The sequence below is a fragment of the Nematostella vectensis genome, chromosome 7 (genome assembly GCF_932526225.1).
Source record: "Nematostella vectensis chromosome 7, jaNemVect1.1, whole genome shotgun sequence".
Lineage (NCBI taxonomy): Eukaryota > Metazoa > Cnidaria > Anthozoa > Actiniaria > Edwardsiidae > Nematostella > Nematostella vectensis.
The window spans coordinates 9519742-9545195 of NC_064040.1; the positions used below are offsets into that span (position 1 = coordinate 9519742).

General features: G+C 38.7%; 5 protein-coding genes across 7 annotated transcripts in view; 3 read left to right on the plus strand and 2 right to left on the minus strand.

Annotated features, from left to right (window-relative positions):
* The first annotated feature begins 938 nt into the window (after positions 1 to 938).
* On the plus strand, positions 939 to 3373 carry LOC116611844. The gene is made up of 5 exons (XM_032372447.2): positions 939 to 1139; positions 1292 to 1389; positions 1542 to 1593; positions 1968 to 2055; positions 2567 to 3373. The coding sequence occupies exons 1-5, from the start codon at positions 1100 to 1102 to the stop codon at positions 2712 to 2714; spliced, it is 426 nt and encodes a 141-aa protein (XP_032228338.2). The 5' UTR covers positions 939 to 1099; the 3' UTR covers positions 2715 to 3373.
* A 272-nt stretch (positions 3374 to 3645) lies between these two features.
* On the plus strand, positions 3646 to 9783 carry LOC5504173 (tetratricopeptide repeat protein 28). Its single transcript, XM_001625058.3, has 2 exons — positions 3646 to 3786; positions 4730 to 9783. Exon 2 carries the CDS (start codon positions 4745 to 4747, stop codon positions 8465 to 8467), a length of 3723 nt encoding a protein of 1240 aa, XP_001625108.2. The 5' UTR covers positions 3646 to 3786; positions 4730 to 4744; the 3' UTR covers positions 8468 to 9783.
* LOC5504178 (ADP-ribosylation factor-like protein 2) lies at positions 8502 to 22463 on the minus strand. 2 transcript variants are annotated; one of them, XM_001625044.3, is made up of 5 exons: positions 22251 to 22460; positions 21090 to 21200; positions 20445 to 20607; positions 19467 to 19547; positions 8502 to 9671 (listed from the first exon to the last, which is right to left on the minus strand). In XM_001625044.3, the coding sequence occupies exons 1-5, from the start codon at positions 22313 to 22315 to the stop codon at positions 9537 to 9539; spliced, it is 555 nt and encodes a 184-aa protein (XP_001625094.2). In that variant the 5' UTR covers positions 22316 to 22460; the 3' UTR covers positions 8502 to 9536. The 2 variants fall into 2 exon arrangements, with proteins under 2 accessions (XP_001625094.2, XP_048586468.1); XM_048730511.1 differs by having other exon boundaries at positions 9652 to 10118; positions 19436 to 19547; positions 22251 to 22463.
* LOC125568365 lies at positions 11626 to 15319 on the minus strand. Of its 2 annotated transcripts, none has more exons than XM_048730510.1 (2): positions 12971 to 13115; positions 11626 to 12618 (listed from the first exon to the last, which is right to left on the minus strand). In XM_048730510.1, exons 1-2 carry the CDS (start codon positions 13067 to 13069, stop codon positions 11791 to 11793), a joined length of 927 nt encoding a protein of 308 aa, XP_048586467.1. In that variant the 5' UTR covers positions 13070 to 13115; the 3' UTR covers positions 11626 to 11790. The 2 variants fall into 2 exon arrangements, 1 of the variants encoding a protein (XP_048586467.1); XR_007312293.1 differs by having other exon boundaries at positions 12010 to 12618; positions 12971 to 15319.
* A 180-nt stretch (positions 22464 to 22643) lies between the features above and the next one.
* LOC5504180 (symplekin-like) overlaps positions 22644 to 25454 on the plus strand; it is a 29098-nt gene continuing 26287 nt past the window's right edge. The window contains exons 1-4 of the mRNA XM_048730508.1: positions 22644 to 22800; positions 23083 to 23145; positions 23230 to 23283; positions 25227 to 25300. Coding sequence (XP_048586465.1) covers positions 22690 to 22800; positions 23083 to 23145; positions 23230 to 23283; positions 25227 to 25300 — 302 coding nt within the window. The 5' untranslated portion in view covers positions 22644 to 22689. The remainder of the gene's footprint in view (positions 22801 to 23082; positions 23146 to 23229; positions 23284 to 25226; positions 25301 to 25454) is intronic.

Below are 25454 nucleotides of genomic sequence, written 5' to 3' on the forward strand. Positions count from 1 at the left end.
CTGAAGACTTTTGCCCGTTGCTAGCTTGAGCAACGCGTCGTAAACATCGTCAGGCACTGCTGATAGTTTTCTAGTTCCTCTACTTGTCTTAGCCGTCGTGCCTTTATCACACGAGGTGCTCTCGACACTAGAAAAATCTTCCGATTTTGAAGCCGTTTGGCAAGATACTGCTATGTTTTTCCGTCTACACCTTCTAACCTTTTTCTCGACGGCGTCCTTTATCTCGGAAATACGCAAAATCCGAATTCCTTCGAAAAACAGCACATCTTTTCCATCTTCCTGACCCCAAGCTATCTTACCTTTCGCCCTCCAGTATCGAATAATCGCTGTCTTTTCCGCTCGTGTTCGTTCTTTCACGGGCTGAAGGCTTCTTCCCGTTGCTAGCTTGAGTAACGCGTCGTAAACATCGTCAGGCACTGCTGATAATCTTCTAGTTCTTTTACTTGCCTTAACCGCCGTACTTTTATCACACGAGGTGCTCTCGTCGTAAGAAATCTCCTCTGACTTTGGCGCCATATGGCAAGACACTGCGCCATTCTCTCCACAAAGTGAAAGTTCCATAATAATGAATTACGCCAATAAACTGCACAATTATGGGTTCCTCTTTTCGACTTTTATGTTAGCAGGGGATCAGAAAGTAATAAATTCAAGGAAAATTCTGAATTTCGAAGTCTCGGTTGTTGCGACTCTAGATTATTACATTTACGGCTAAATATTCCCTGGGTATTGTCTTTGCATGTCTATGTCAGCTGTGGATTTGCATAATATAGGACGCCGTGAAATGTAACACTATAATGCGGTTTTGTAATAATGCATCATGACGTCACCTCCTAAAGCTGTAAAATGTCCCAAGTAAACTTAGCTCTAAGCGCTTATCTGTTTTATCTCAAAATACAAGCAATTAACCTATATGTAAGAAGTTGCACAGTCGCCGCAAATGTGGCAAAAATAGTGTGACACAAAGTATTGCATGCGATAAGAACTGAAATAATTTCTTTCGGGATCCCTGTTTTTTTACCCACTCTTCTCACTCGTACAACATGGCGGTCGGATAGTTTTATTTTGTCAACTGTCTTCTATTCTACACGTTTGTATTGGTATGGAAGGGTACCATGACCACTGGAAAGACTTCGTACAAGGTACAATACTTTGCTTTTCTTGTGTCCTATAGAATTATCGTGCAATCCCAAAAACCTTTCCAGCACCTTCATTTCTTTCTTTAATCTTTTCCTATTTGTACTAACTTACTTTGGAAGCCTATTTGTTATTAAATAAATATTGATGTTATTAGAGCATCTGTTGAAGTATGGGGTCATAGATGGTATTATACTAACGACGAAAAGAGGAGAGGCAATATATTCTCATGGAAAGATGAACTCAATTGATCAGGTATGAGCAAGGGCAGTAGGAACAGTAGAGTTTTGCTTTGCATTGCACTATCTGAAAAACCAGTCACCTATGTTGCATATCAATGAGCTAAGCTTTATTTGTAACACTAGCCCTCAGTTGAATCACACAAATTCTTTTCACTTTTCTTGCAGTCTAAGCTTGGTCAGTTTGTGCAGATGTTTAGCGTATCAACAGAAGAACAAGGTAGTAAAAACTTGACAACATGATTTTTAAAAAGGGTCCAACTAACCGTTCCCATAATGCACTGTAAAGTCTTTGTAGCGCAGGGGTAAGGTGGGGCAGCTTCTCTCGCAGTAAAAGTGGACTTTCTAGCTATATCCCAGTAAAGCTGGATTTTTCTAGCTATATCCCAAAAAAGCAACTTATTGAGACCTTCTTTTATAAAGCTGTAAAATTTCGCTGCAGTATTCTGACATAGAAAATTGCTACCAATTGCACAAATACATTGGCATGGGCAGTTTGAGTTGACTTTTTTACTTTTATTTAAAACTCAATTATGTTGTACTGTGCTTTTATATTATTTTCTTATATCTTGTTTTCCTCTGAATTTAATGCAGAATTAGCTGCTTGCAAAAGAGGATTTGTGCTCTACAACATGGATGGTAAATCAACACACTATAAAGTTTATCACAAGATGCCCTGCAGGTTTGTTGGTTCTTTGCCAAAACTTTACCATATGATTCATTCACTTTTTCCAATGCAACGGTGATGCTGCTAGATATGGATGGCGAATTTGTAGAGAATATTTTGCTTATTCGGTAGAGTCCTAAAACTTTGCATCAAGAAAATGTATCCTGATTTGCCCAAAATTGGACCATGTTCTTGTAATATTTTTTGTATTCTACTTTTCACTTACTTTTGCAAATCTAAGTACTCTTAGCACTGTATTAATACAATGTATGTAAAAGATCAAAATGTCTTAATAGTTTACATGATGCAAGTATTTATTAAAACAAATTCCCAAAACAGCATTTGCTTACAGGAATGTAGTCATGCGCTTGTACATGAACACATCAAAAACCCATGAAACATGTTCTTATTTCTCAACAGTACTATTATTCTGGGTTTATTCTGCTACTTCCATACGTAGGGAAATAATATAAATACCAAATTATCATGTGTTTATTTGTGACTTACCGCTTTTTTTTTGTTTTAGTGCATACTGTACCTCAGGTGGTAATAGCCAAGGTTTACTGGTGTGTAACCTGCCCTATGGAGTTCTTGTGGCATCACACCCAGCCCAACAAACAAATACTATGGTTATAAATATTGTTGAAAGGGCTTGCCAATTGCTTAGGGCATAAGAGCTTTGAAATACAGCCTCATTATTGCGAACAGAGTGGTCCTGGAATGGTCTTAGGGCTTGAAGTACAACCTAATTATTGCTAACAGAGTGGACTTGGCTTGGTCTTAGGTCTTGAAGTGCAACCTCATTATTGCTAACAGAGTGGTCTTGGATTGGTCTTAGGGCTTGAAGTACAACCTAATTATTGCTAACAGAGTGGTCTTGGCTTGGTCTTAGGGCTTGAAGTGCAACCTCATTATTGCTAACAGAGTGGTCTTGGATTGGTCTTAGGGCTTGAAGTGCAACCTCGTTATTGCTAACAGAGTGGTCCTAGGATGGCCATCATAACATTGCTGTTTTGCATCATTCCCAGCCAGGATCTGTCCTTATCATATGACCATCAGGCTTAGATCAGACACTTAGCCTGGGTTTGCTGAGAAGACAGTTCATAGGTGAAAAAGTGGAGAATTTGTTTAATCCTTATTAAGCATGAACACTTTATGGTATAAAAGAGATGTAAATCCCTTATTCTGTATTAAGAAATGACAGTTTTATGGTATAAAAAATGTAGAAGAACTTTCAATAGGATGTTTAATGTGGTGACTTGCTTGACCACATAGTTTCAGAAGACATTGTGCTACCTCTTTCTTTAATAAATAAGCTGTTATTATGAGTTCACCAAGGACACTTAATATTTTGAGAAGAACTAGGGAAAATAATAACTTTTGAAAAGGAGTTATTATGAGAACAATTTGATTCTGCATTTTAGAACGCATCAAGGCTAAAAAAAATTCTGCAATCTGAGCCTCGGTATGTTCTTAGCATGTTTGGTGTAAACTCAGGCCGACGTTCTTATAAAAACAGGTTCTTATAAAAATAAAGAGTGTACCGGTCCTTTGTTGTGTTAAGCTATACAATCAAGACTGGGTGAATTCGACATGGACACGATGACATTTGCCGAGTTTTAGTTTCTTATTTCCGTTTCCGGTTCTTCTTGAATGATATCATTTTCCGGGAATACCCTTGTTGGTCGCAAGGTGAGATGATCCTGAGGTTTATTCGAAGGGAAAGCCAGCCAGTTTTAACCTGAGGTAAGCTATATAAGAGACGACATCTTTGGCAATTTAGAGATAGTTTACTGTGGTGCAAAGGAAATACTAAGGAATCGTTAATAATGTCGTTATATGGAAAGCCCGTGTTGAAATCAAATGAGTCTTTTGAAATCAAATAGCCTGGGAAACAAGAAGTCTTTAGTCGGATTTAAATAGACGTGTGTACCCCGCAAAGAATAACCGATAACCACGAATGATAAAAGGAACAATCCGTATTTGCTATTTATTTAGATCAAAGCCTTTTAGGTTTCCAAACAGGGTCTAAATGCGCATATTCTGCATTAGATCTCCTTGTTCTTTGCACTTATTTCCTCATTTTTTATAGTTATCTTTAAGGAGATGATGGATGGAGATAATGGATGGAAATAAGGAATCATGTAACTTATTTGAGCGTTTTTTATGCGTAAAACCAAGCGATTGAATCGCCTCATCGTTGAAAAGATGTTTACCCACTGGGAGTGCGTGACAGACCATGGGGTCACGCTTCTGGTGTCACACCAATAAAAAGAAATGAACCATAACCTGGTAACCCTGTACGTTGCTCAGGTCCTTAAAAAATCCGAAGGGAAATGGTCTAAAAAAGGATGAGTACGCTTAATAGCAACCATCTCTAAACTATCCTATCGCCCGTGGTCAGACCAGTGTTGTAACGAAATTCCAACATAAATTTCGAGATTGAGTACCCTGGGCACCAGAGCCTCCAGACTTCTCTCGTCCAGTGACACACAGCCAAAATTACGTTCCAGTGAGAATCGCGAAATTACGTGCGCTGCGCTTGCGCTTACTTCCAAGTGAGAACCAGCCTTAAACCATGCGTTTGATTATTTATTTATTATGTTATTTATCATAACTAACCCAGCCTATAATCCAGCCGTAAAAGCCAGCAGAAAATAAACTCAAATTCAGCTTTTTTTTCTTGCAGAGACTACAACAAGCCATGGAAGAGCTCCTGAGTGACGTTTCACTAAAAGTCTTGGCCGTATGTCTGCGTCTTGCAGACTTTTACAATGACAAAGGTGACCACGGAAAATCCTCCGAAATATGCCAAGGACTCCTAGACTCTGATTGGCTCACAGCTACTGCGAGATCACATGTCACCTTCAAGAAAAAGAGTGCAGACGCCGTGGCGAGTCTAAGGATAGCCGAGAACTACCGCTCCCAAGGGAACTTATCACGTGCCATGGACCATATGATCACGTGTTGCACGCTCGCACAGGAGTCTGGGAACATGATGTGTATGCAGAGTGCGCTATGCAGCATGGGATTAATGATGATCACGGCCGGGAAACCTGAGCAGGCAATAGAGCTTTTTCAACAGCATCTTTATCTAGCACAAGCTCAAGGAGACACACACAGTCAGATTATTGCCTATAAAAACCTCGCAAACGTGTGCCAGATGATCTCGAGCTTTGCACAAGGGATACAGTACGCGAAGCAAGGGCTTGCAATAACTCAGGGTTTGCAACGGGCTCAAAGCGAAGCTGAATTTTATATCGTTATTTGCCATATGTACGACTCGATCGGAAAGCCGCAGGAAGCCATCAACCACGCCAAAACGGCTCTTTCTCTTGCCAAAGAACACAAGCTTAAGCGAATCGAAGGGCAGGCGCACGCATGTTTGGGAGATGCCTACTACTCTATTGCCAAATTTGACGACTCGCTTAAGCACAACGAAAAGTTTCTAGAAATAGCACAAGGTCTTGATGACAAGAAGATGGTAGCCCAGGCGTGCACTGGGCTGGGCTTAGTACACCACAGTCGCGGTGATAACCACATTGCAATACCCCTGCACGAGCAAGCACTCAAGATCGACCAAGAACTCGGGGATAGAAGGGCTGAAGGAAAAAGCTATGGAAACCTTGGTAATGCAGCGTTTGCTCGAAGCGACTACACCAAGGCTCGCGAGTATTACAACAAGTGTTTGGAGATCGCGGTACAGTTTGATAGCAAGCAGGATCAGTGGATGGTCTATCACTCTTTGGGAAATACGTTCTATTTTCAGGATGACTTTCGGCAAGCTTTAGAGCACCAGAAGAAAGCACTGGATGTCGCGCGTGCGATTGGGGCGAGGGGAGGGGAGGCAAGTGCTCTTGGTGGAATAGGAAACGTTTATTACGCACTGGGCGAGTATGACCACGCTATTGAATACTATCAACAGGCTTTGCCAATCACTGTTGAAGTCGGAGATAGGATAGAGGAGGGAAATACTTACGGTAATCTCGGGAATTGTTATGATGGTCTGGAAAAGTACGATGATGCTATAGAAAAACACAAGAAGCATCTCGAAATTGCCCGCGACGTTGGTAATAAGCCTGGCGAGTCACGTGCGCTGTGCAATTTGGGGATTGCCTATTATTGGGCTGATGATATTGAGAAAGCCCTTGAGAAGCACAACGAGCACTTGAAGGTCGCTATGGAGATTGGGGATAAATTAAACGTCAGCAGATGCTACGGGAACTTTGCAAACTGCTTCAAGCTCCAGCGAAATACCGAGAAAGCTATTGAGTTCTACCGAAAGCAAGCGGAATCCGCCAAAGAAATAGGCTCTTCAGAAGGGGAGGCAACGTCCTATTATAATGTAGGAACTCTGCATAAGAGCCTTGAAAACTGGGACGACGCCTACGAAGCTATGAAAAAATGCATCGAGAAATACGAAGAGATTCGAGTACGCATGCGCAACGAAGACTCGCAGAAAGTCTCTATTGGTGATAAGCACGTGCGCGCGCATAAACATCTTGCGCTGATACTGCTGGAACAGAAGAAACTAAAAGAAGCTTTCCTGGCGGCGGATCGCGGACGCGCAGTGGCATTGAACGATCTCCTACGTAGCCTGTACAACGTCACATGTGACGAAAGCCATGAGGCTTTGGTTCTAGCTGAAGAGAGAAAGACTGAGGATCATTTAGCTAGCTTATATCATTTAACCAACGTTACAATGTTGTCATTTTCGTTTCTTTTTGGAACTCTCTATATCTGGGTTGCTGGGCGTGGTGGTCTACAGGTGACGACGGTGCCATTTGGCGATGAGTTCATCGAGAAGTTCGTGAAGCTGATACGGTCCGCCTTGAGTTCTGTTGAAAGCGCGCGAGATAGCGAGTGCTTGGAGGAGAGGGACATGGCGGAAACCCAGATCGGCGACGAGCTCGCGGAAGACTTCTTCGCGTTACATCAAGACAAACTTCCTACCAGAAAACATGTAGACATGGAAGGAAATGAGGAAAATAAGCAAGCAGGGCGAGAAGCTTGCAGTAAACATACTCCCGACGGCAATCAATATAGCGAGAGGGAAGATAAGAGCGATGGTCAGTCGAGAGCCCAAGATTCAACGCGTTGTGTGTTGCCAGAATCTGACGAAGAAGAGGAGGAAAACCCCCTGAGCGAGTTGTACAACATCTTGATCAAACCCGTGGAAGAAAGTATCCAAGGAGATCACTTACTTATCATCCCCGAGAGCGCATTGTACTGCATACCTTACTCGGCTCTGGTTGACACTCAAGGGAAGTACCTCTCTGAGCGCTTCAGTGTCCAGGTCTCCACATCTCTTCGAACACTGGCCATGCATAATGGTGGCGGCGAGAATCTAGAAGGAGCACTAGTGATCGGTAACCCCACTCTAGGGCAGGTGATGGTAAGGGGTAAGGTTACTAGGCCTAGGGACCTACCTGGGGCGTTGAAGGAGGCTCAAGACGTTGCCAAGTGCTTCAATGCGACCCCTTTAGTTCAAGCCCGAGCAACAAGGCCGCTGGTACTCCAGTACCTTCCAAGAGCTAGTGTCATCCACATTGCGGCGCATGGTGACTCGCGCCGCGGGGAGATCTATCTTGCACCTTCTTGGGCGCCCCATACTCCACAGAAAGGTGCATCGATTGGTCAAAAGGGGAAATTGACAGCAAATGCATCAGTGCTGGGACAAATAAGTGAAGACAGTGAGTGCAGTGCAAGGCCACAAGTAGCTGATAGCCTCTCCACAGCGAAGAGGAATGACACTGAATCGCTTCTTCAAACACCGGAGGCTCGTGGACGTTCTGTTGCGGTGGCGCCTGCTAGAGGTTTGTCTGTATCAGGCAGCGTCCAAAGAGAAAATAATATCAAGGTGGAGCATTCAGTAAAAGAGACAAGCTCAGGGTTGCCTAACAACAATTCTGAATTTGAAAAGGGCAGAGACAACAGAAACAGCCCAGAGCCCCACTTTCCAAAGGAGACAACAAATTTGGAACCACCAACCGATAGGGAGGGGTTTAGTGGAGAGACGTTACCCAGTGAAGAAGACTTCCTTCTCACGTGCTCTGACATCGCAAAGCTCCATCTTCGGGCGCGTCTTGTCGTCCTCAGCTGCTGTCAGACTGCCAGCGGGAAGATCCGGTCAGAGGGTGTGGTGGGCATTGCCAGGTCGTTCCTCGGGGCCGGGGCGTCTGCCGTGCTCGTCACCATGTGGGCTATCTCAGACGACGCCACGCAGATCTTCATGGAGAATTTCTACAAGTTCTTGTTGGAAGGATTTCCATGCTGTGCTGCCGTAAGGATCAGCATGGAAGAGATGCGAAGGAGCGAGAAGTTTAAAGGTGCTGCAAACTGGGCCCCATTTTATGTCATAGGCCACGATGTCAAATTCAGTAAAAGTGAAGTTATGCAGATCCGATCTAACAGTCTTTTTCATTAGACACTTCGAGATCTGAAAAACCAAGGCTCAGAAATTACGTTATTTTCGTTTTTTGGCTTTATTTAGTACATAGGGTAATTTTAAATATTAGCAGAACAATGTTTTTACGGATATTTTGCAATAACAGTTAATCTCTGTTAAGATAACATGCAGATAGGACAGTTACCGGTTGACTTTGGGTTGTTTTCATTTTTACATCTACCTGCATAGCAAGCCTAGAGGGCTGAGGGAAGATTAGGAAAGACCCTGCGTGTCAGGGAGAAAAAAAGGAGTGAACCATATGCCCCTTAGTTGTGCAAGTTTGCTGTGCGCATGCAGTTTTACTCAAGTTTTTCAAATAAAAGCATGTGCGTAGCTAACTCAAAATCAGCCAGTGCGTAAGATCACGTTTCATTAACACATTTCCCATAGTTTTCCCATGTTGTGGAGTCACTCTTCTTCACCAACCCTTTGGGCTTGCTACGCGTGCTATCTACAATAGTAATATTGTTTCTAATAATATAATAAAGCATACACTTGGTGTTCTGACTAGGTATTCCAGGGATACCATGACACTTTTTCAAGATCATTGAAGCACAGTGTAATATAATGTAAAGATAAGTATATACCATTGAACCAATGTGTAATTTTGTCAATCCATTGTAAATACCATTGAACTAATGTCTAATTATGTCGCTCCGTGAACTAATGTGTAAATGTCACTACTCAGTGAATACCATTGAACTAATGTCTTTTTGTGTCATTCCTTGGTAAACAAACTTGAATCAATGCGTAATTATGTCACTAATAGCTTTAAACTAACTTACACATTTGATGCGTAATTATGTGTATCAAAACAATGTGTCATATTTATATCACCCTTAGAATAATAAAATAGTTAAGTTTGTAAACTGTTTTTTTTAATATAACAATACAGTATAACAATCCAAGCCCATGTTGTTGTTAGGCTTAGCTATGCCTCTTGGCGTTCTTGGAATGCATTAAATAAGGTGCTTGAACTAATCAGCCATAAAATTAACACAATGGTGAATATATTTGAATATGTTGGGTCATTTTGTGTCATATGACCTTAGTCCATTGTAAAAATCCTTGATGCAATATCTGATATGATCCAATCAATTCCATCTAGGAGTTTCTCTCCTGTAACTGCACTGCACCACTGAATTTGCCAGTGGTGGCTTTTGATTGAGTCAAGGTCCAAAGCCTAAGAAATACAAACAGGGTTAAGGTTATTAAAATAGAACAAAAGAACATGGTTTAAATCTTAGCACAGCAGTGACAGTCCAGCTCACACATTAAAAAGCATTTGTCAGACACACCTTTGTTATTTTTTTCACTTAATATTGGAAGGCAAATTATGAGAAGAAATATCAAAGTAGCCACCTGAACATTTTATCTTTTGCTTTATATTTACCAAATTCAATAAAAACAATATTGCGACAGTTTCTTTAAATCAGATATGCCCACAAATGCCTGATCTCATCTTAAAAATCTTTGAATTCCTGGCATGACGAATTGCATTGAGAGTGCCATTGTTCCTTCTATTGTTTTTACAAAATAAGTAAAGTTATTTTTTCCATGTTCAATGTTAAGGTGGTTGACTGTACAATTCCATAAAATTTGCGAGTTTTGCACTGTATCTTTGTTACCCCACAGGAAAAAAATATGATTTCCCAATTCTAACATTTTGGGTTATAGTTGGGAAAATTTCCCAATAATGTGAAAAAATGGGGAAAACTGAAACAAGAATTGGGAAATTATTGAGTTCCAATCTAAGCCAAAACTTCCTTTCACAAAAAATTCACTTTAATGGAATAAGATGGGATTTATTCCCAATAAAATCCCATTACTGGGAAATGGATGTGAATTCATACACAATAAATACCCAAAACTGGAAATCAAATACATGTATTTTCCCAATAAAATCCCACTACTGGGAAATGGATGTGAATTCATACACAATAAATACCCAAAACTGGGAATCAAATAGATGTATTTTCCCAATAAAATCCCACTACTGGGAAATGGATGTGAATTCGTACACAATAAATACCCAAAACTGGGAATCAAATACATGTATTTTCCCAATAAAATCCCTGTACTGGGAAATGGATGTGAATTCGTACACAATAAATACCCAAAACTGGGAATCAAATACATGTATTTTCCCAATAAAATCCTACTACTGGGAAATGGATGTGAATTCATACACAATAAATACCCAAAACTGGGAATCAAATACATGTATTTTCCCAATAAAATCCCACTACTGGGAAATGGATGTGAATTCATACACAATAAATACCCAAAACTGGGAATCAAATACATGTATTTTCCCAATAAAATCCCACTATTGGGAAATGGATGTGAATTCATATACAATAAATACCCAAAACTGGGAATCAAATACATGTATTTTCCCAATAAAATCCCACTACTGGGAAATGGATGTGAATTCATACACAATAAATACCCAAAACTGGGTATCAAATACATGTATTTTCCCAATAAAATCCCTGTACTGGGAAATGGATGTGAATTTATACACAATAAATACCCAAAACTGGGAATCAAATACATGTATTTTCCCAATAAAATCCCACTACTGGGAAATGGATGTGAATTCATACACAATAAATACCCAAAACTGGGAATCAAATACATGTATTTTCCCAATAAAATCCCACTACTGGGAAATGGATGTGAATTCATACACAATAAATACCCAAAACTGGGTATCAAATACATGTATTTTCCCAATAAAATCCCTGTACTGGGAAATGGATGTGAATTCATACACAATAAATACCCAAAACTGGGAATCAAATTTATGTATTTTCCCAATAAAATCCCACTACTGGGAAATGGATGTGAATTCATACACAATAAATACCCAAAACTGGGAATCAAATACATGTATTTTCCCAATAAAATCCCACTACTGGGAAATGGATGTGAATTCATACACAATAAATACCCAAAACTGGGAATCAAATACATGTATTTTCCCAATAAAATCCCACTACTGGGAAATGTATGTGAATTCATACACAATAAATACCCAAAACTGGGAATCAAATACATGTATTTTCCCAATAAAATCCCTGTACTGGGAAATGGATGTGAATTCATACACAATAAATACCCAAAACAGGGAATCAAATACATGTGTGTATATTTTCTGCATTGAAAATAAGTAATACAATTATTACTAATTAACCAAGTAAGATTGCTGTTCAAGTCTATATTAAAATTAAATATGATAAGATTGATAAAATGTACATTTTGTGCTCAGCTGTGCAGCACACATTCCAAGATGAATTTTATACTGACTTTTGCCAAATGTTTCCACTTATCCAGTGACCATTTGCAATACCGATTATGGAATCAAAGACCACAGTGTTTCTTGCTTGCCTGGAAAAGCTTTCTCTTACAAATCTATTGGGATGTTGTTGTTTCTCCACATAGAAATACACCTCAACTGCCTTGTTAGACAAATCAACACTTGACACTCTTCCGTACCAAATATCCCCTTGCTTTTCGCCTTGAATGAACAACATGTCATCTTTTTCTGGATACACAGGGACCAAGAGCCTTGGAACATCTTTTAACTGTCTATCATAATCCACAACAGTTTGAAGGTTTGTCTGAGCATGCTTGTACAACATCACCTTTCTCTGTACACTTTGATGTGAAAAGATGACTGAATTATCATTGGGTTGTAATTTGACTTTAGGAAAGCCACTCCATACATTAACATCAATTTCTCCTTCAGAGGATTTGTTAAAAGGCTTTATAAAACCTTCAATCAATACACTGTGATTATTGTCTAGTCCATATCTTATCAACAAGAACCGCTTTATCTGGACAATACATTCACCATCCTCCAACGAAGCAATAATATTGTCATTACTTGATAAGACCAAGCCATTAAATCCAACATTACTTAAAAAACATTTCCCTGAAGTAGATGCAATTCTAGATGCCGATTGAACAGACTGTGGGAGTGATAAAATGGAATTGATTCTAGAACATTCATTGTCTGTTAACTCAATTACTTGCAATTGAGGTTTTCTTGAGCCTATTAGCAATCCTTCACATTTACTGGCTGTACAGATTTTCCTAGCCTCATCCTCAGACTTGACAATGCCCTGATTAAAAAAAATGTACATTTTTATGTACTAACCATTAAACAGATTACATGTATAGAGCCTTTTGATAAATCCCAAAGTGCTGTGGTTTTTGCACTTGATGCCAAATTTATTCTTTTAAATTTTATTTACATTGTAAAAACTTCAAAAGAATATAATTTGACATAAAATGTGATAAACAAAGCATTCTGGTATTTATAAGACTATAAACAGCTCTAGATGTTAATCAATCAATATGCAAATAAATGAATGATTATATATATTCAGTCCATATTTGTTTACTTTTATTATTACTTCAAATAATGGAATGTCCTGCGACTAAAAAGATTTACATTGATGACACAGTACATACCTCAATCTTATCATCCTTTTCTTCAATGGGGAGATCACCATGTGCTTGTTCCAAACTTTTCAAGCTTTCTCTTCTACATTCTGCTTTAGCAAATGTCATTTCTAATCATTTACAGTTGTGGGAGCGCCCTACATATTTCTTTACAGCTCTTTCAAACACAGCGCACCAATAGTTGTCTGATGCTGCAAAGTTTACCAGGTCTTCATGTGCATGTGTCAAATTGTGTACCGATATTGTGCACATTTCAAGTCCTTGTGTCTCCTCAATTCTTATTATCAGTGTTTGTGCAAGTCTCTCATGTAGCTGTATCATGCTATCCGTCCAGCCATTCCTCCCACTATAGAAGTGCAGTTCAGTTAGGTAGGAAACTAAACTTATGATTTCAAGTTCTTTAGGGTCTGGAATCTTATCCTCTACAATGCATCCTAGCATTGGAAAGAAAAATTTCTGAAAAGATTCTGCTTTCCAGTGTCCAAGGCCTTTGTGTTCTTTGCCAATTGAAGTAGGAATACGTCCTTGTTTAAATTCTGTGTTCCAAGGAAATTGTGCAATTTGCTCATCTACATATACAGCATCTAATAACTCTAGCGGTAACAGTCTTGAAAGTTGGTTTTTGCATATATTCAAAGGCAGAGTATGGAAAATGTCATAAACCATGTGGTATAAACAGTCAAACTTATAGAGGGGATACAAATATTGAGGAAATATTGGAGTTCCAGTAAATCCTTCCTGTGATGATAGTTTCTTTCGTACACTTACTCGGTTTTCATTGTCTAGATCATAAAAGGTACTCTCCTCTGCTGTCACATCTCTCTTCTCCCATGGATGCCGAGCATGAAAACGATTATCACCATAATAATAGTGAGTTGATTGAAGACTTTGCTGTCCTACCATCTTACATCTCCTACAAGCACATTTCCCCTGGTTCAAGTACTTTCCAAACTCACATTGTCCTGGGTGATCTGCAGCCCAGCACAGTAACATAACACGCACTGTTTCAATTTCATGTGCTTCATAATCAGGAACAGTAATAGCATTTGAAGGATAAGGAACTTCAAAGCCATGTATGAAGCCATCACAGAGGTCATTAATGAGTGGCTGTATAAATGGATCATAAGCCTCTGGTACACCTTTTGGCACAGTTGTACACGGTACAAAACCAATAACATATACTTCATCAATATGTGATCTATCTGTCTTGAACATATTTAATATGGAAACTTCAAGAGAACCACAACTTCTGCCACTTGTACTGAATGGCTGCCAGCCATCCCAGTGTCCGATTAATGCCAGATTCAAAGGAGAACCCCTTGCTACTTCAGCTTTATGTGAAAATTTATTAAAACATTCTGGACATTCGAGCAATGACAAACCATCAATATCTTTTGGAGATGAATTGATTAAGTCTGATGAAATAACAGTGAGACACTCCCCGCACCTTGTTGGGACAGTCCACAATTGATCTGGGTCCCAAAACCACTGCACCTCTAACCATCTTTCCCCATCCCAAACCTCTTTTTTTAAGGGCCAACTTGTGTTTCTCTTTAACCAGTGTTCTCGTTCTTGCCAATGTGATAGCATTTTCCTACACATATTTAGATTCCGAAACCAGTTCTTTAGCTTTTCATGTAAACCAAGATAGTAATACTTTATATATCCACATTTTCCACAGTTGGGGCATAACTCATTTTTACTCTCCATAATACCCCACTTACGGGAATACAGGTACTTTTTAGTTGTCTTACCATTTCTTGTGAAAGACTTCTCTGCTCGACAAATGCAAATATAATATTCCTTTGGGTCTGTGAATCCCTCTTCTTTCAAAAGCGACTGTACTTCTGACCAAGATTTTGGCCATAGAGAAGCCAAAATATCCTCATCAATTTCTGGATCAAGGTTGGTAAATAACATTGTCCTCCCATAACTCAAAATATCCTCGAATGTTTTTATTGAACACCCACTATTATCCACAATAGTCATAGCTTGCAGAACAGCCTTTACAACAAGTCTTTTGTAAGGGTTGCCTTGATTGAAGTCATCTTCCATGTCATTTCTATTTTCATTGTCATGATTCATACATACATCTTGGACAACATTTATTTCGCAATCGATATTTTCTGAAGTTTCCATCGTGACATCAGATGTTTCATGTTCTTCAAACGTAATTTGTCCAAAAGCTTCGTCCTCTTTCGAGTTGTGAAATGAAGATGATATACGAGCTTCGTTCCAGTGCCGTAGTTCTGTTTTCCTTGTAACAGCTCTTCCTTTACAGCGATAGCACCTACAATGAACATGTCTATAAGATAATTCAGTACAGCTGCATGTGGATACTTCTTTTCTTGACCACATTTCGACGTTGAATCCACCATATATTCCTCTTGTAGCTCTTTGCACGCATCCGCCATCTTTGTTTACCACAGGAAGCCCAAATTCAGCACTTGTTAGCCAATAGTGAGAAAGCTTATACCAACAACTAAAACGGCGGGAAAAAACTACCAATCAATGCCGCTGTTAGAAAAATTGAAGGAAAGGCGGGCAAAATTGACCAATGAGATAGCAAATAGACTCATGAACAGCGTAGCTTGCCCGGCCTTGCTGTATTTTCACTGCAAATATTCCAAGATGGATGACTCGATTGTACAAGAAGGGCAGAGTGGTACGAGTCAGGTGAACGAAAACGCTCAAATTCTTACGGACAAGAACGATTTGGAATCGAAAATTAAAGATCTATTCGGCGAGGAAGTTTTAAATGCTTTCAAACGTGAGTATGCATGCACTGCTTTCACAAAAATACTGAACTAAATTTGAAACCCCACTCAACAGAGCAACTTTTTCTTTCTTGAACTAGGTGAACAAGTTGTCAATGAGATGGCTATTTCAGACCTCTTGGAAAGGAAAGCGGATGCCACAATCTTTCAAAGACTTTCCTTGTGTTACGGTAAAGCGGTCATTTTCAAGAAGGAGTTTAGTTTTCTCAAAAGACAAAAGGCATCTTTTGGCGCCAAAACGTCCCCTTCTCCTCCGCCAAAACCGACTATGGCCGACTTACAACAGCTGAATCCAGAAATGAAGCACTTATATCTTACAAAGTAAGCTATTTAACTTATTTTGTGTTACAAATATTTTGTTTGTTTGTCAGCAAATATTCAACTACAATGGATTAATCAGATGACATGGTCATCTTGTCTTGAGGACCTCGAGGTATTAAAAATGGCTGCCTTGTTATGTGAGCGAATCCATTTCCATCGAGGTTGTTTCAGCTACTAATGCATTTGAATCATTCATAATATATTCTAAGGTTGCCAATTTATGTTTTAACAAAGATATTTGAGTAAGTTTTCTTTTGGTAAACTTGTTTTATTAAAATGTAAGATCAGAACATTTGGATTCTTAGAATAGGTTAAAAACACTCCCCCTGTTTTGGTGGTCCTTTTTATTGTTCTCGGAAACTAAACAAACTTTGTATTTCACAAAATCCAATACAAATAAAAACTATTAAATTACAAAACTCAATGCTGATCATGCAAGTACATCGAGCTGCAGTAGCCCATGCCATGTGCAAGAGTTTCAGCCACAGAAAGCCCAAATATAAAAAGCAAACGATGTTTATGGGCACAGGGCACCCAATATATTATTATCAACAAAAATGGTACCCACATTGATTGCATTTTATTTTATTTAGACGTAAAAAATAGGGGTATTAGCAGCAAACAAATGGACTGAATTTCCAAAGTTTAACTCGCCTGAGGCCAAAGCTGAACTAGATGCATTTGCCGAAAACATAGAGAAAGAATGTGGCATAAAAGAGATCAATTTTGGAAAGGAAGGAATAAAGAAGCACATACAGAGTTTTTGCAATGAACAACGTAGATACAACAAAAAACGAAAACGTCCATCTTATGATGATGATTATAAGGTAATAAAAATATTTCTTTTAATTGCATTGTTTGTTTATTTATGTGCTTTTGCATGTCTGCAGGTTTGTTAATAGTTTTCGTCAACTGAAGTGATCAACTTTTTTGTACACTTGGCATTTCGTTGACTAAATGTAATGTAAATGTACCATCAATTGCAAAGCACACAGACACAAGTAGTCATTTTGTATCTATGAGAGTTGCACTTCAGTTATAATATTTTTTAACTTTTGTAGATTCCAAGTTCCCAGGCCATAAAAAAAGAGATGCAAAGCAACCATAGCTCATCAGATCTAGAGGTAAATTTTGTTTTAGCATACCTAAGTAAATTTGATACTTTATAGAATCTAGTATTAATGTGTTATCATACTAAATATCTTATATATAAGTATTATCTCATATTTTCATGAAAACTTGCAGTGTGGATACTTTAAATGGGACCACTTTAAGATATTGTGATTGAATGACAATTGTGAATTAAAACAAAGCATTTTTACTAAAACAATGTCGACCAATCAGATCACAAAGAACAAAAACTTAATAAGCTGAAGTTTCCTAAGTTGAAGTGCTTTGTTTCTATTCATAATTTGTCATGCAATCACATTCTCAAAGTGGTCCCAGTTGAAATGTCCACACTGTAATGCATTTTTAAAGTATTTTCAAAGCATTAATGAACCTTGCAAAATGTATTAAATGCTGATAATGTGTATTTTGACTACAGGAAAGCTCAGTAGATCTAGACAGAGAGGGGGAACAGGATGAACATTTAGAACAGGATGGAAGTAGTGCTGGAGACACAGAGATTTTGAGTGATGATGAGATGGAAGGAAGCCAGTGCCCTATAAGCCCCAAAATTCCAAAACCCAGCACTAGCACTTCAAGCCCAGAAGATGCGAAAGCAGGTGATCAAGTTGAAGCTCTACCATTAAAAATAAAGAGGGCAGTGATTAAATCAGTGTTTGGTAAACAACTCACCAGAGAGGTGTGTGTTGATGTACTTAAAAATAAATTCTTTTTGAAAAGCAATGCCTTAACATCTCTCTCACCTAGTCAGGCAATAGCAGTACTTATTAGAAAACTTGTAAGTCAAAAATACGTAGAATTTAAAACACCACCGTCTCAGATAACATCTATTAATGATGTAAACGTGTTAAAGGAAATTTCACTGATGTGAGGTAGACACTTAATTATACACTTGTCTTTGTTAGGTTCTTTATATCTTCTAAAAGCTTAATTCGTTATTTGCTTCAAAAGATTTAGAAATAGTTTGAGAAATTTAGCATGTTTGAATTGGATATGCTGAAGTTGTAGCCACTAGTGATGTGAGGCAGGCTTAACAGCTTAAATCTTTATGTGATATTGATCTAATAGGTCTGTGCATGTTGATATTAATTGTTGTGTAACTTCTGAGTATTGACATGGGCAATATTTGATGCTCATGTCATGTCATGTGCAATAATCTTGGGTATTTGTATAGCATTACAATCATCACCCACTTGCACATCAAATTAATATTGTATTTAAGTTAACCAAAACATGGCACTTCTGCTGTTAATGTTTATCACGAATTTATGTTACAGTAAATAAAACGTTTTGAAAGTATTGTTGTTGTTTGCAATCACTTTTTAAGTCCAAAATATTATATCCAAATACAAGTATTGTTATAATATATTCAAATTATTAATTTGTAATAATATAATAGAGTGCAAACAATACATGTATAACTGTGAAACTTTAGTAATACTAAATTGTACTAAATAGTGTTATCCCTATTGTTTTCTATTGTTTAATTAGCACTATTTTGTACTATTTAGTAATTTGTATTTCACGCTTTTACTGTTTGCACTCTAACAATCCTTGTATTGGGTTATTGTGAATTCAGATTTCCCACGTTGGGATATTAATTGAGTTGGGTTGGGTTATTATTGGGACATTAAATTCCCCCCAAGTTGGGTTATTATTGGGACATTAAATTCCCCAAGTTGTGTAATTATTGGGACATGAAATTCCCCAAGTTGGGTTATTATTGGGACATCAAATTCCCAAGTTGGGTAATTATTGGGACATCAAATTCCCAAGTTGGGTTATTATTGGGACATTAAATTCCCCAAGTTGGGTTATTATTGGGACATCAAATTCCCAAGTTGGGTAATTATTGGGACATCAAATTCCCAAGTTGGGTTATTATTGAGACATTAAATTCCCCAAGTTGGGTTATTATTGGGACATCAAATTCCCAAGTTGGGTTATTATTGGGACATTAAATTAACCAAGTTGGGTTATTATTGGGACATTAAATTCCCCAAGTTGGGTTATTATTGGGGCATCAAATTCCCAAGTTGGGTTATTATTGGGGCATCAAATTCCCAAGTTGGGTTATTATTGGGACATTAAATTCCCCAAGTTGGGTTATTATTGGGGTTTTGTTGTCCCAACATTGGTTTTGGTATCACTTTCCCATTTTGGGGATTTTTGCTGAAATTCCCAACTTTTCCCCAAAAAAAATCCCTTTTTTTCCCATTTTGGGAAATCATATTTTTTTCCTGTGCCCAGTGCAATAAAAAGAATGTGATCTGCATCACCTGTTTGATTTGTTCTGCAGACAGTGCTCCAGGTAGGTCTTGTTTGTTTGCAAATACCAGCAGTGTTGCTCCTGCTAGTCTCTAAACAACATAAAACAGATTCTAGTAACAATCTAACCAAGAATTTCTGTGAGTGCACAGCTTTTTAATTTCCTATACAAAACTTACCCACCCTCTATATTCAGTGATACCCACCATCCATTTTCAGAGTAACTTGCCACCCATATTTAGTGATATCAATTACCCATATTCAGTGAAACCCACCATCCATATTCAGTTATATTTACCACTGATATTCAGAGATACCTATCCACTATTCATATTCAGTGGTACCCACCATCCATGATCAGTTATACCCACCACCCATATTTAATGATACCCACCACACACATTTCAGGTGATATCCACCACACATATTCAAGGTGATATCCACCACCCATATTCAAGGTGATATCCACCACCAATACTCAGTGATACCCACCACACATATTTAAGGTGATATCCACCACCCATATTCAAGGTTATATCCACAATCCATATTTAAGGTGATATCCACCACCAATACTCAGTGATACCCACCACCTATATTCAGTGATATTCACAACCCATATTCAGTGATATCCACAACCCATATTCAGTGATACCACCACCCATATTCAGTGATACCCACCACCTATATTAGTGATATCCCCACCCATATTTAGTGATACCCACCACCCATATTCAGTGATAACCCCACACATATTCAGTGATATGCACCACCCATATTCAGTGATATCAGTTACCCATATTCAGTGATACCACCACCAATATTCAATGATACCAACCACCCATATTTAGTGATACCCACCACCCATATTTAGTGACACCCACCACCCATATTTAGTGATACCCACCACCCATATTCAGTGATACCCACCACCTATATTTAGTGTTAATTTGGTGTCCATATTCAGTGTTATTCACTGCAAGTCTTACCTCCTCCACTAAGAGTCCCTGCAGCTCCGTCTTACAGTCAGCTAGTCTTCTTTGGTCAGCGCTATCAACCACCCATATCAGGCCATCTGTGCTCTCAAAGTAATTTCTCCAGTATGACCGCAGGGATCTTTGCCCTCCAACATCCCAGATATTCAACTTAAAACTGAAAAATGCAACAAAAAAAGGTTAAATTTTTATGTATTGCCTACTTTGTTTTTATAGAATTTGCTGCTTTCTTTGCAAAGTCACTCCTTGAAAGTCCATTCCATCAAGTTCTAGCATTTTATTAAACATTATATAGTCTTCCGACCTTTAAATCCAAATATGGCCCAGCCGCACATGAAAATTAGCAGAAGCGGATCTAGGGGAAGGTTTAGAGGGTTTAACCCCCCCCTTTGGGCTGCCAGAAAGCCATATATAACAAAAAATTACGCCCTCCCCCCCTTTTTCACTGAGAAAAAAAACTTTTAACAAAAAGCTAGATCTGCCCATGATTAAATGTTCTTATAAAAAAAGAAAATGAAGTGTACATCACCATTTACTTCTTCTGTGATTTAAGAATAACCAAAAAAAAGTAAAAAAAAAAATGGACAAAAAAATGTTCAGGGCCTTTTTTAGAAGGGGAGTAGAAGTACTAATACCTACTCTCTGTGTTCCAAAGTCTTGATATTGAATCCTAGTGTTGGCTCGATTGTGTTGATATCTTCCCCATTGAATTTCTTTAAAATAGTTGTCTTACCAGCATTATCTAAACCACTATAATTATTTATTAAGGAGTTAAATTTAAAACAGATTTGAAAGTTCTTATTACTGAATGTCTCTTAATGTACCTGCAACTCACACCCTACCTAGAGTAGACTGTGTTACCATAGCTGTCAACTCACCTGCATTAGGTGGATTCTATTTCTATCATTTGTCTGACAAAGAGGTATACACCATCATGTCTCATTAAAATACGATTAACAAATATAAATAATTTCTTGGTCAGAGACCTCCGTGAAAAATAAAGAGTGAACAATGATAACTTAATATAAGTAAGCCGGACCGATACTTGTAAAATGATCACAGAAACATTTAGCGATTTATTTAGGGCCCGTTGTCAACCAGTCAGTATTTTGAAGGTTTGTTTGGGCTACTCTTATTAAATATATATCACTGAGTGTTTAATGCACTAGTCAATAGAAACCCCCACCCCTATGGTCCAGGGGGAGGGTGGGGATTAGAGTTTGACCCTGTCAGAACAGAGAAAAGCCCCCACCCCCTTGGGACAAAACTGCAGTCAAATTTCCCTACCCCTCGGGATGCAAACTAAAGGCAACTACTTCATAACAAGTCATCTGAAATAAGCTTAACAACCTTTCAAAGCCAGTACACTTCAGCAATAACATTTGTACTAATAACTATGAAAATAACAGTAACTAAAAAAGATGAAAACATAAATCATTTTCATCTGGAATTAGTTATCTAATGCCAGATGCGTTTTTGCACATTTTGCCATGCAGCTTGCCACATGCTGATACATGGAATTGCTTGCTACAGAAGAGACAGAGTCTCAAGCCAGAAACTGACATGACATTTGTGACGCTATTCGCTTGTCTCAAGCCCCAGGGTGGCGACAACTCTTAGAGTAAAAACTCTCACTTCCCCCACCCCCTTGGGACAGATTCTCGTTCAAAAGTGCTCAAAACCCCCATGTTAACCCCACACTTCCCCGAGACCATGGGGGTGGGGGCTTCAAATGACTGGTGCATAATTTGCAAGTGGTTTTGACAGAACAACCATCTTTCTAAAGCAACCAAAGGATACAGCATGAGAATTCGAACTTCCTTTTCTTTCTGTTTCATTTTCTTGAGTATGGTTAACAGCCCCATGTTCGTTTTTTGTTAGTCAAACGATCGGAACAAATTTGATGATTTCATTAACTAAGCTATTTCACAGACCGGCATGCCACATCCTTGCCCGCTTGTCCGCCATCTTGGTTGGTTTGGTTGAACCGCGCAAACCACAGGCAACCCAACCCTTTAAAGATTTGAGAATATTTGTAGATAACAAAATATTATAAAAGTAAGCAAGATTTTGAATTCTTTCTCTTCCGATTATCAATCCATTCTCTTGTTTAAATTTAGTCGTTGTTTTAACTATTTTTCTTCGGATTTTCTTCTGGTCAGCTGGAATTGGGTACCCTGTGGTTATTACAATTCCAATCGTACTACCATCACGAAAATCTCGCACGCCGAATTCCAAAATGGCGGCTTCTACACGGCTTTCGTCCGCCTCTCAATTTTATCACAACGAAGACTTGGATGTCATGGTTGCAGCGGGAGAATACTCTGCTGAGGACTCAACTATGGAAAAGGTAAGTTTTTGGAGACAAGAAAATTAGCGTTTTATGCAAACAAGGGGGTACATGAAGCGAAAATAAAGTTTCCTAAGGTTCTCAATTTGGACATGTCATTTGAAACGTCAATGCTTTTAACGATCACACGTAGTTCAGTGTGTTGCTTACAGGTCCAAAAAAATCTTTTTTGAATTGTGGAGGGGACAGAAAGGGCTTGGAGGCTTAGTCTTTTAATATGTGAGAGTAGTATTTCGGCTACAAATAAAATACTAAAGTATATACTCACTATTCTATTCACAGGTTATTGATTTGCTTAATCAAGCACAATTGGAAAAAGAGGGAAAGCTCAATTGCTTAAAACAAGTAAGGGTGAACTCAGTGATAACAGACGTTCATGTCCAACCCTATGATATTTGCAGTAGCTCTTGATGGCTTTTGTTGTTCCAGGTGCAAGAGTTTATTGTGAATAAGGACCCTTCACTTCTTGATAACTTCTTGGATGTGAGTATAAAGTTGTGTGGGCCTTCAAGGTTATTGTGATTTTTTTGTAAATTATGCTCCCCCAGGCCCATAGCCTGGGGGGGGGATGGGGGGAGAACCACCCCACTAGACTGGAAGGTCTGCTCTTATGAAGGAAAATTTAGTACCACAGCGAGCTACAATACAGCCTGCAGAGAACATTTTTTGCATGTTTTTTTGCGTGTGGTTTGAGTGTAATTAGATTCATGAACTCAAACTCCACGCACCTAGAGTGGACTACATGCACCAAACTACACGCACATGTTTGCCTCATTAACTTCATTAACTTCCGTGTCGGACTATTGTTAGCGCCCTACTGAATCGCCCTCTGAAATCCCTTGCATTTTCACGTCTACAAAAAGATTGCTTTCACTCTGTTTTTTATAAGCTTTTGAGCCAAAGAAAGTATCTTCGTCTAATTTCCAAGATGTGCGAATTTTTGTGTTTGCGAGTTTTACGATAACAAACAAACGTGCCAAATGACACTTCTTGTCACTGTACACAAAGTCTCGCTGGCTAGTCGGGCACTACATGTAGTTTTAAATTTGACATTCGATAAGTTTGAGCCTTACGCAAGCCGAGAGAGTTAGGTGACAATTGATCTTAGCTTGCCTTTGCAAAACAATGACAGTGTAATGTTGGCGGCAACTAAACTATGAGCGTTTTCTCTTGATTTTTAACTTGTGCATCAAATAGACCCCTCGAAAAAGAATCCCCTACATCTAAGCTTTAATTTGCTATAAAGATCATCGCAATCCGTAAAGCAGTCGATTTGTTTGAGCCATACGCAAGCCGAGAGAGCAAGGTGACAATTGATCTTCGCTTGCCTTTGCGAAACAATGTCGGCGGCAACTAAACTATGAGTGTTTTCTCTTGCTTTTCAACTCGCGCATCAAATAGACCCTTCGAAAAAGAATCCCCTATATCTAAGCTTTATTTTGTTATAAAGAAAGTCGCAATAGGTAAAACAGTCGATTAGTTTTGCCGTACGCAAGGCGAGAAAACGAACAAGGTATCACCTTATTTTAACGCATACATGTTGTACGCTTAAACTTAAATGTCCTCGTTTCATGTGGCTTTCGTATGAAAGTATTTTCTGCATTACCAGTAGTTCTCCCTGCATTGAAAATTTGAACGAACAATAGCCAACATTTCTGAATAACAAAGGGAAACTAAACACACTGTTCGTGTAGTAAACTCAGCGTTTTACATGCAAAATCCATGCATGCACTACACTCAAACTACACGCAAAAAACGTGCGCAATGCTGTTAAGTTTCTTCCAGGCTGTACTGTAGGGCGAGCTGCCCAAGAGAAAATGTAAGCTAAATGGGTAAACAACCCCCCCCCCCCCCCCCTTGCTCAAAATCCTGGCTACTGCCTGTCACCCTAAAGTTCGTGGTCAGGTTTCTAGAAAGCAGGTTAGCTTTAACCTAGAGATAAATACAGCTATCTTGATTGAATAAAAAGAGCATTCATCCCTGGGCTGCTCTCTACATAGGAATCCAGCCCAGTACAGTGAGCATTTGCAGTAACCTCAAGTTGCCAACATGAAGATGATTTTAAATTATTTTTTTGTTTTTTCGCATAAAGCACTTGACACTTCCCCCATTACATGTCAGTAAAGTGCAGTGACCTCCATTTTAGTACATTATTCAAGAAATTGACAGATTTACTACAAATTTAGAGAGCCAGGTTTTTACATTCAAGCTTACCCAACCTGGATTCTAATCTATCAATGCTGGCTAAAAAGTGAAGCCCATAACACAGCTCCCTCCATAACATGCATTACACACTTTTACAACTCGGGTTTGGTATGTCTTGAAAGAACTCTGGCGATCTTTTGGAGATAAGGTTCTAGGCTGATTGATGACTGATTTTGCATTTTCCATCAAAGGATTACTAATTTGTCTGTGCCTCTTGCCAGGAAATGCTAGTATTTCAACAAGACAGATCAGCTGAGGTCCGTAAGTTTGTTGTTGGATTTATTGAAGAGGCTTGGTAAGTATAAAATACTATATAAATATTTATAATAGAATTGTTACTGGCATTATGGTAAAAATAAACAGATGTTTAGATATTTTAGATATAAGTATAATGGGAGGGGTTCTAATTTTTTTTTTTTTTGTGGGGGGGAACAACTTTTATCTTAAAC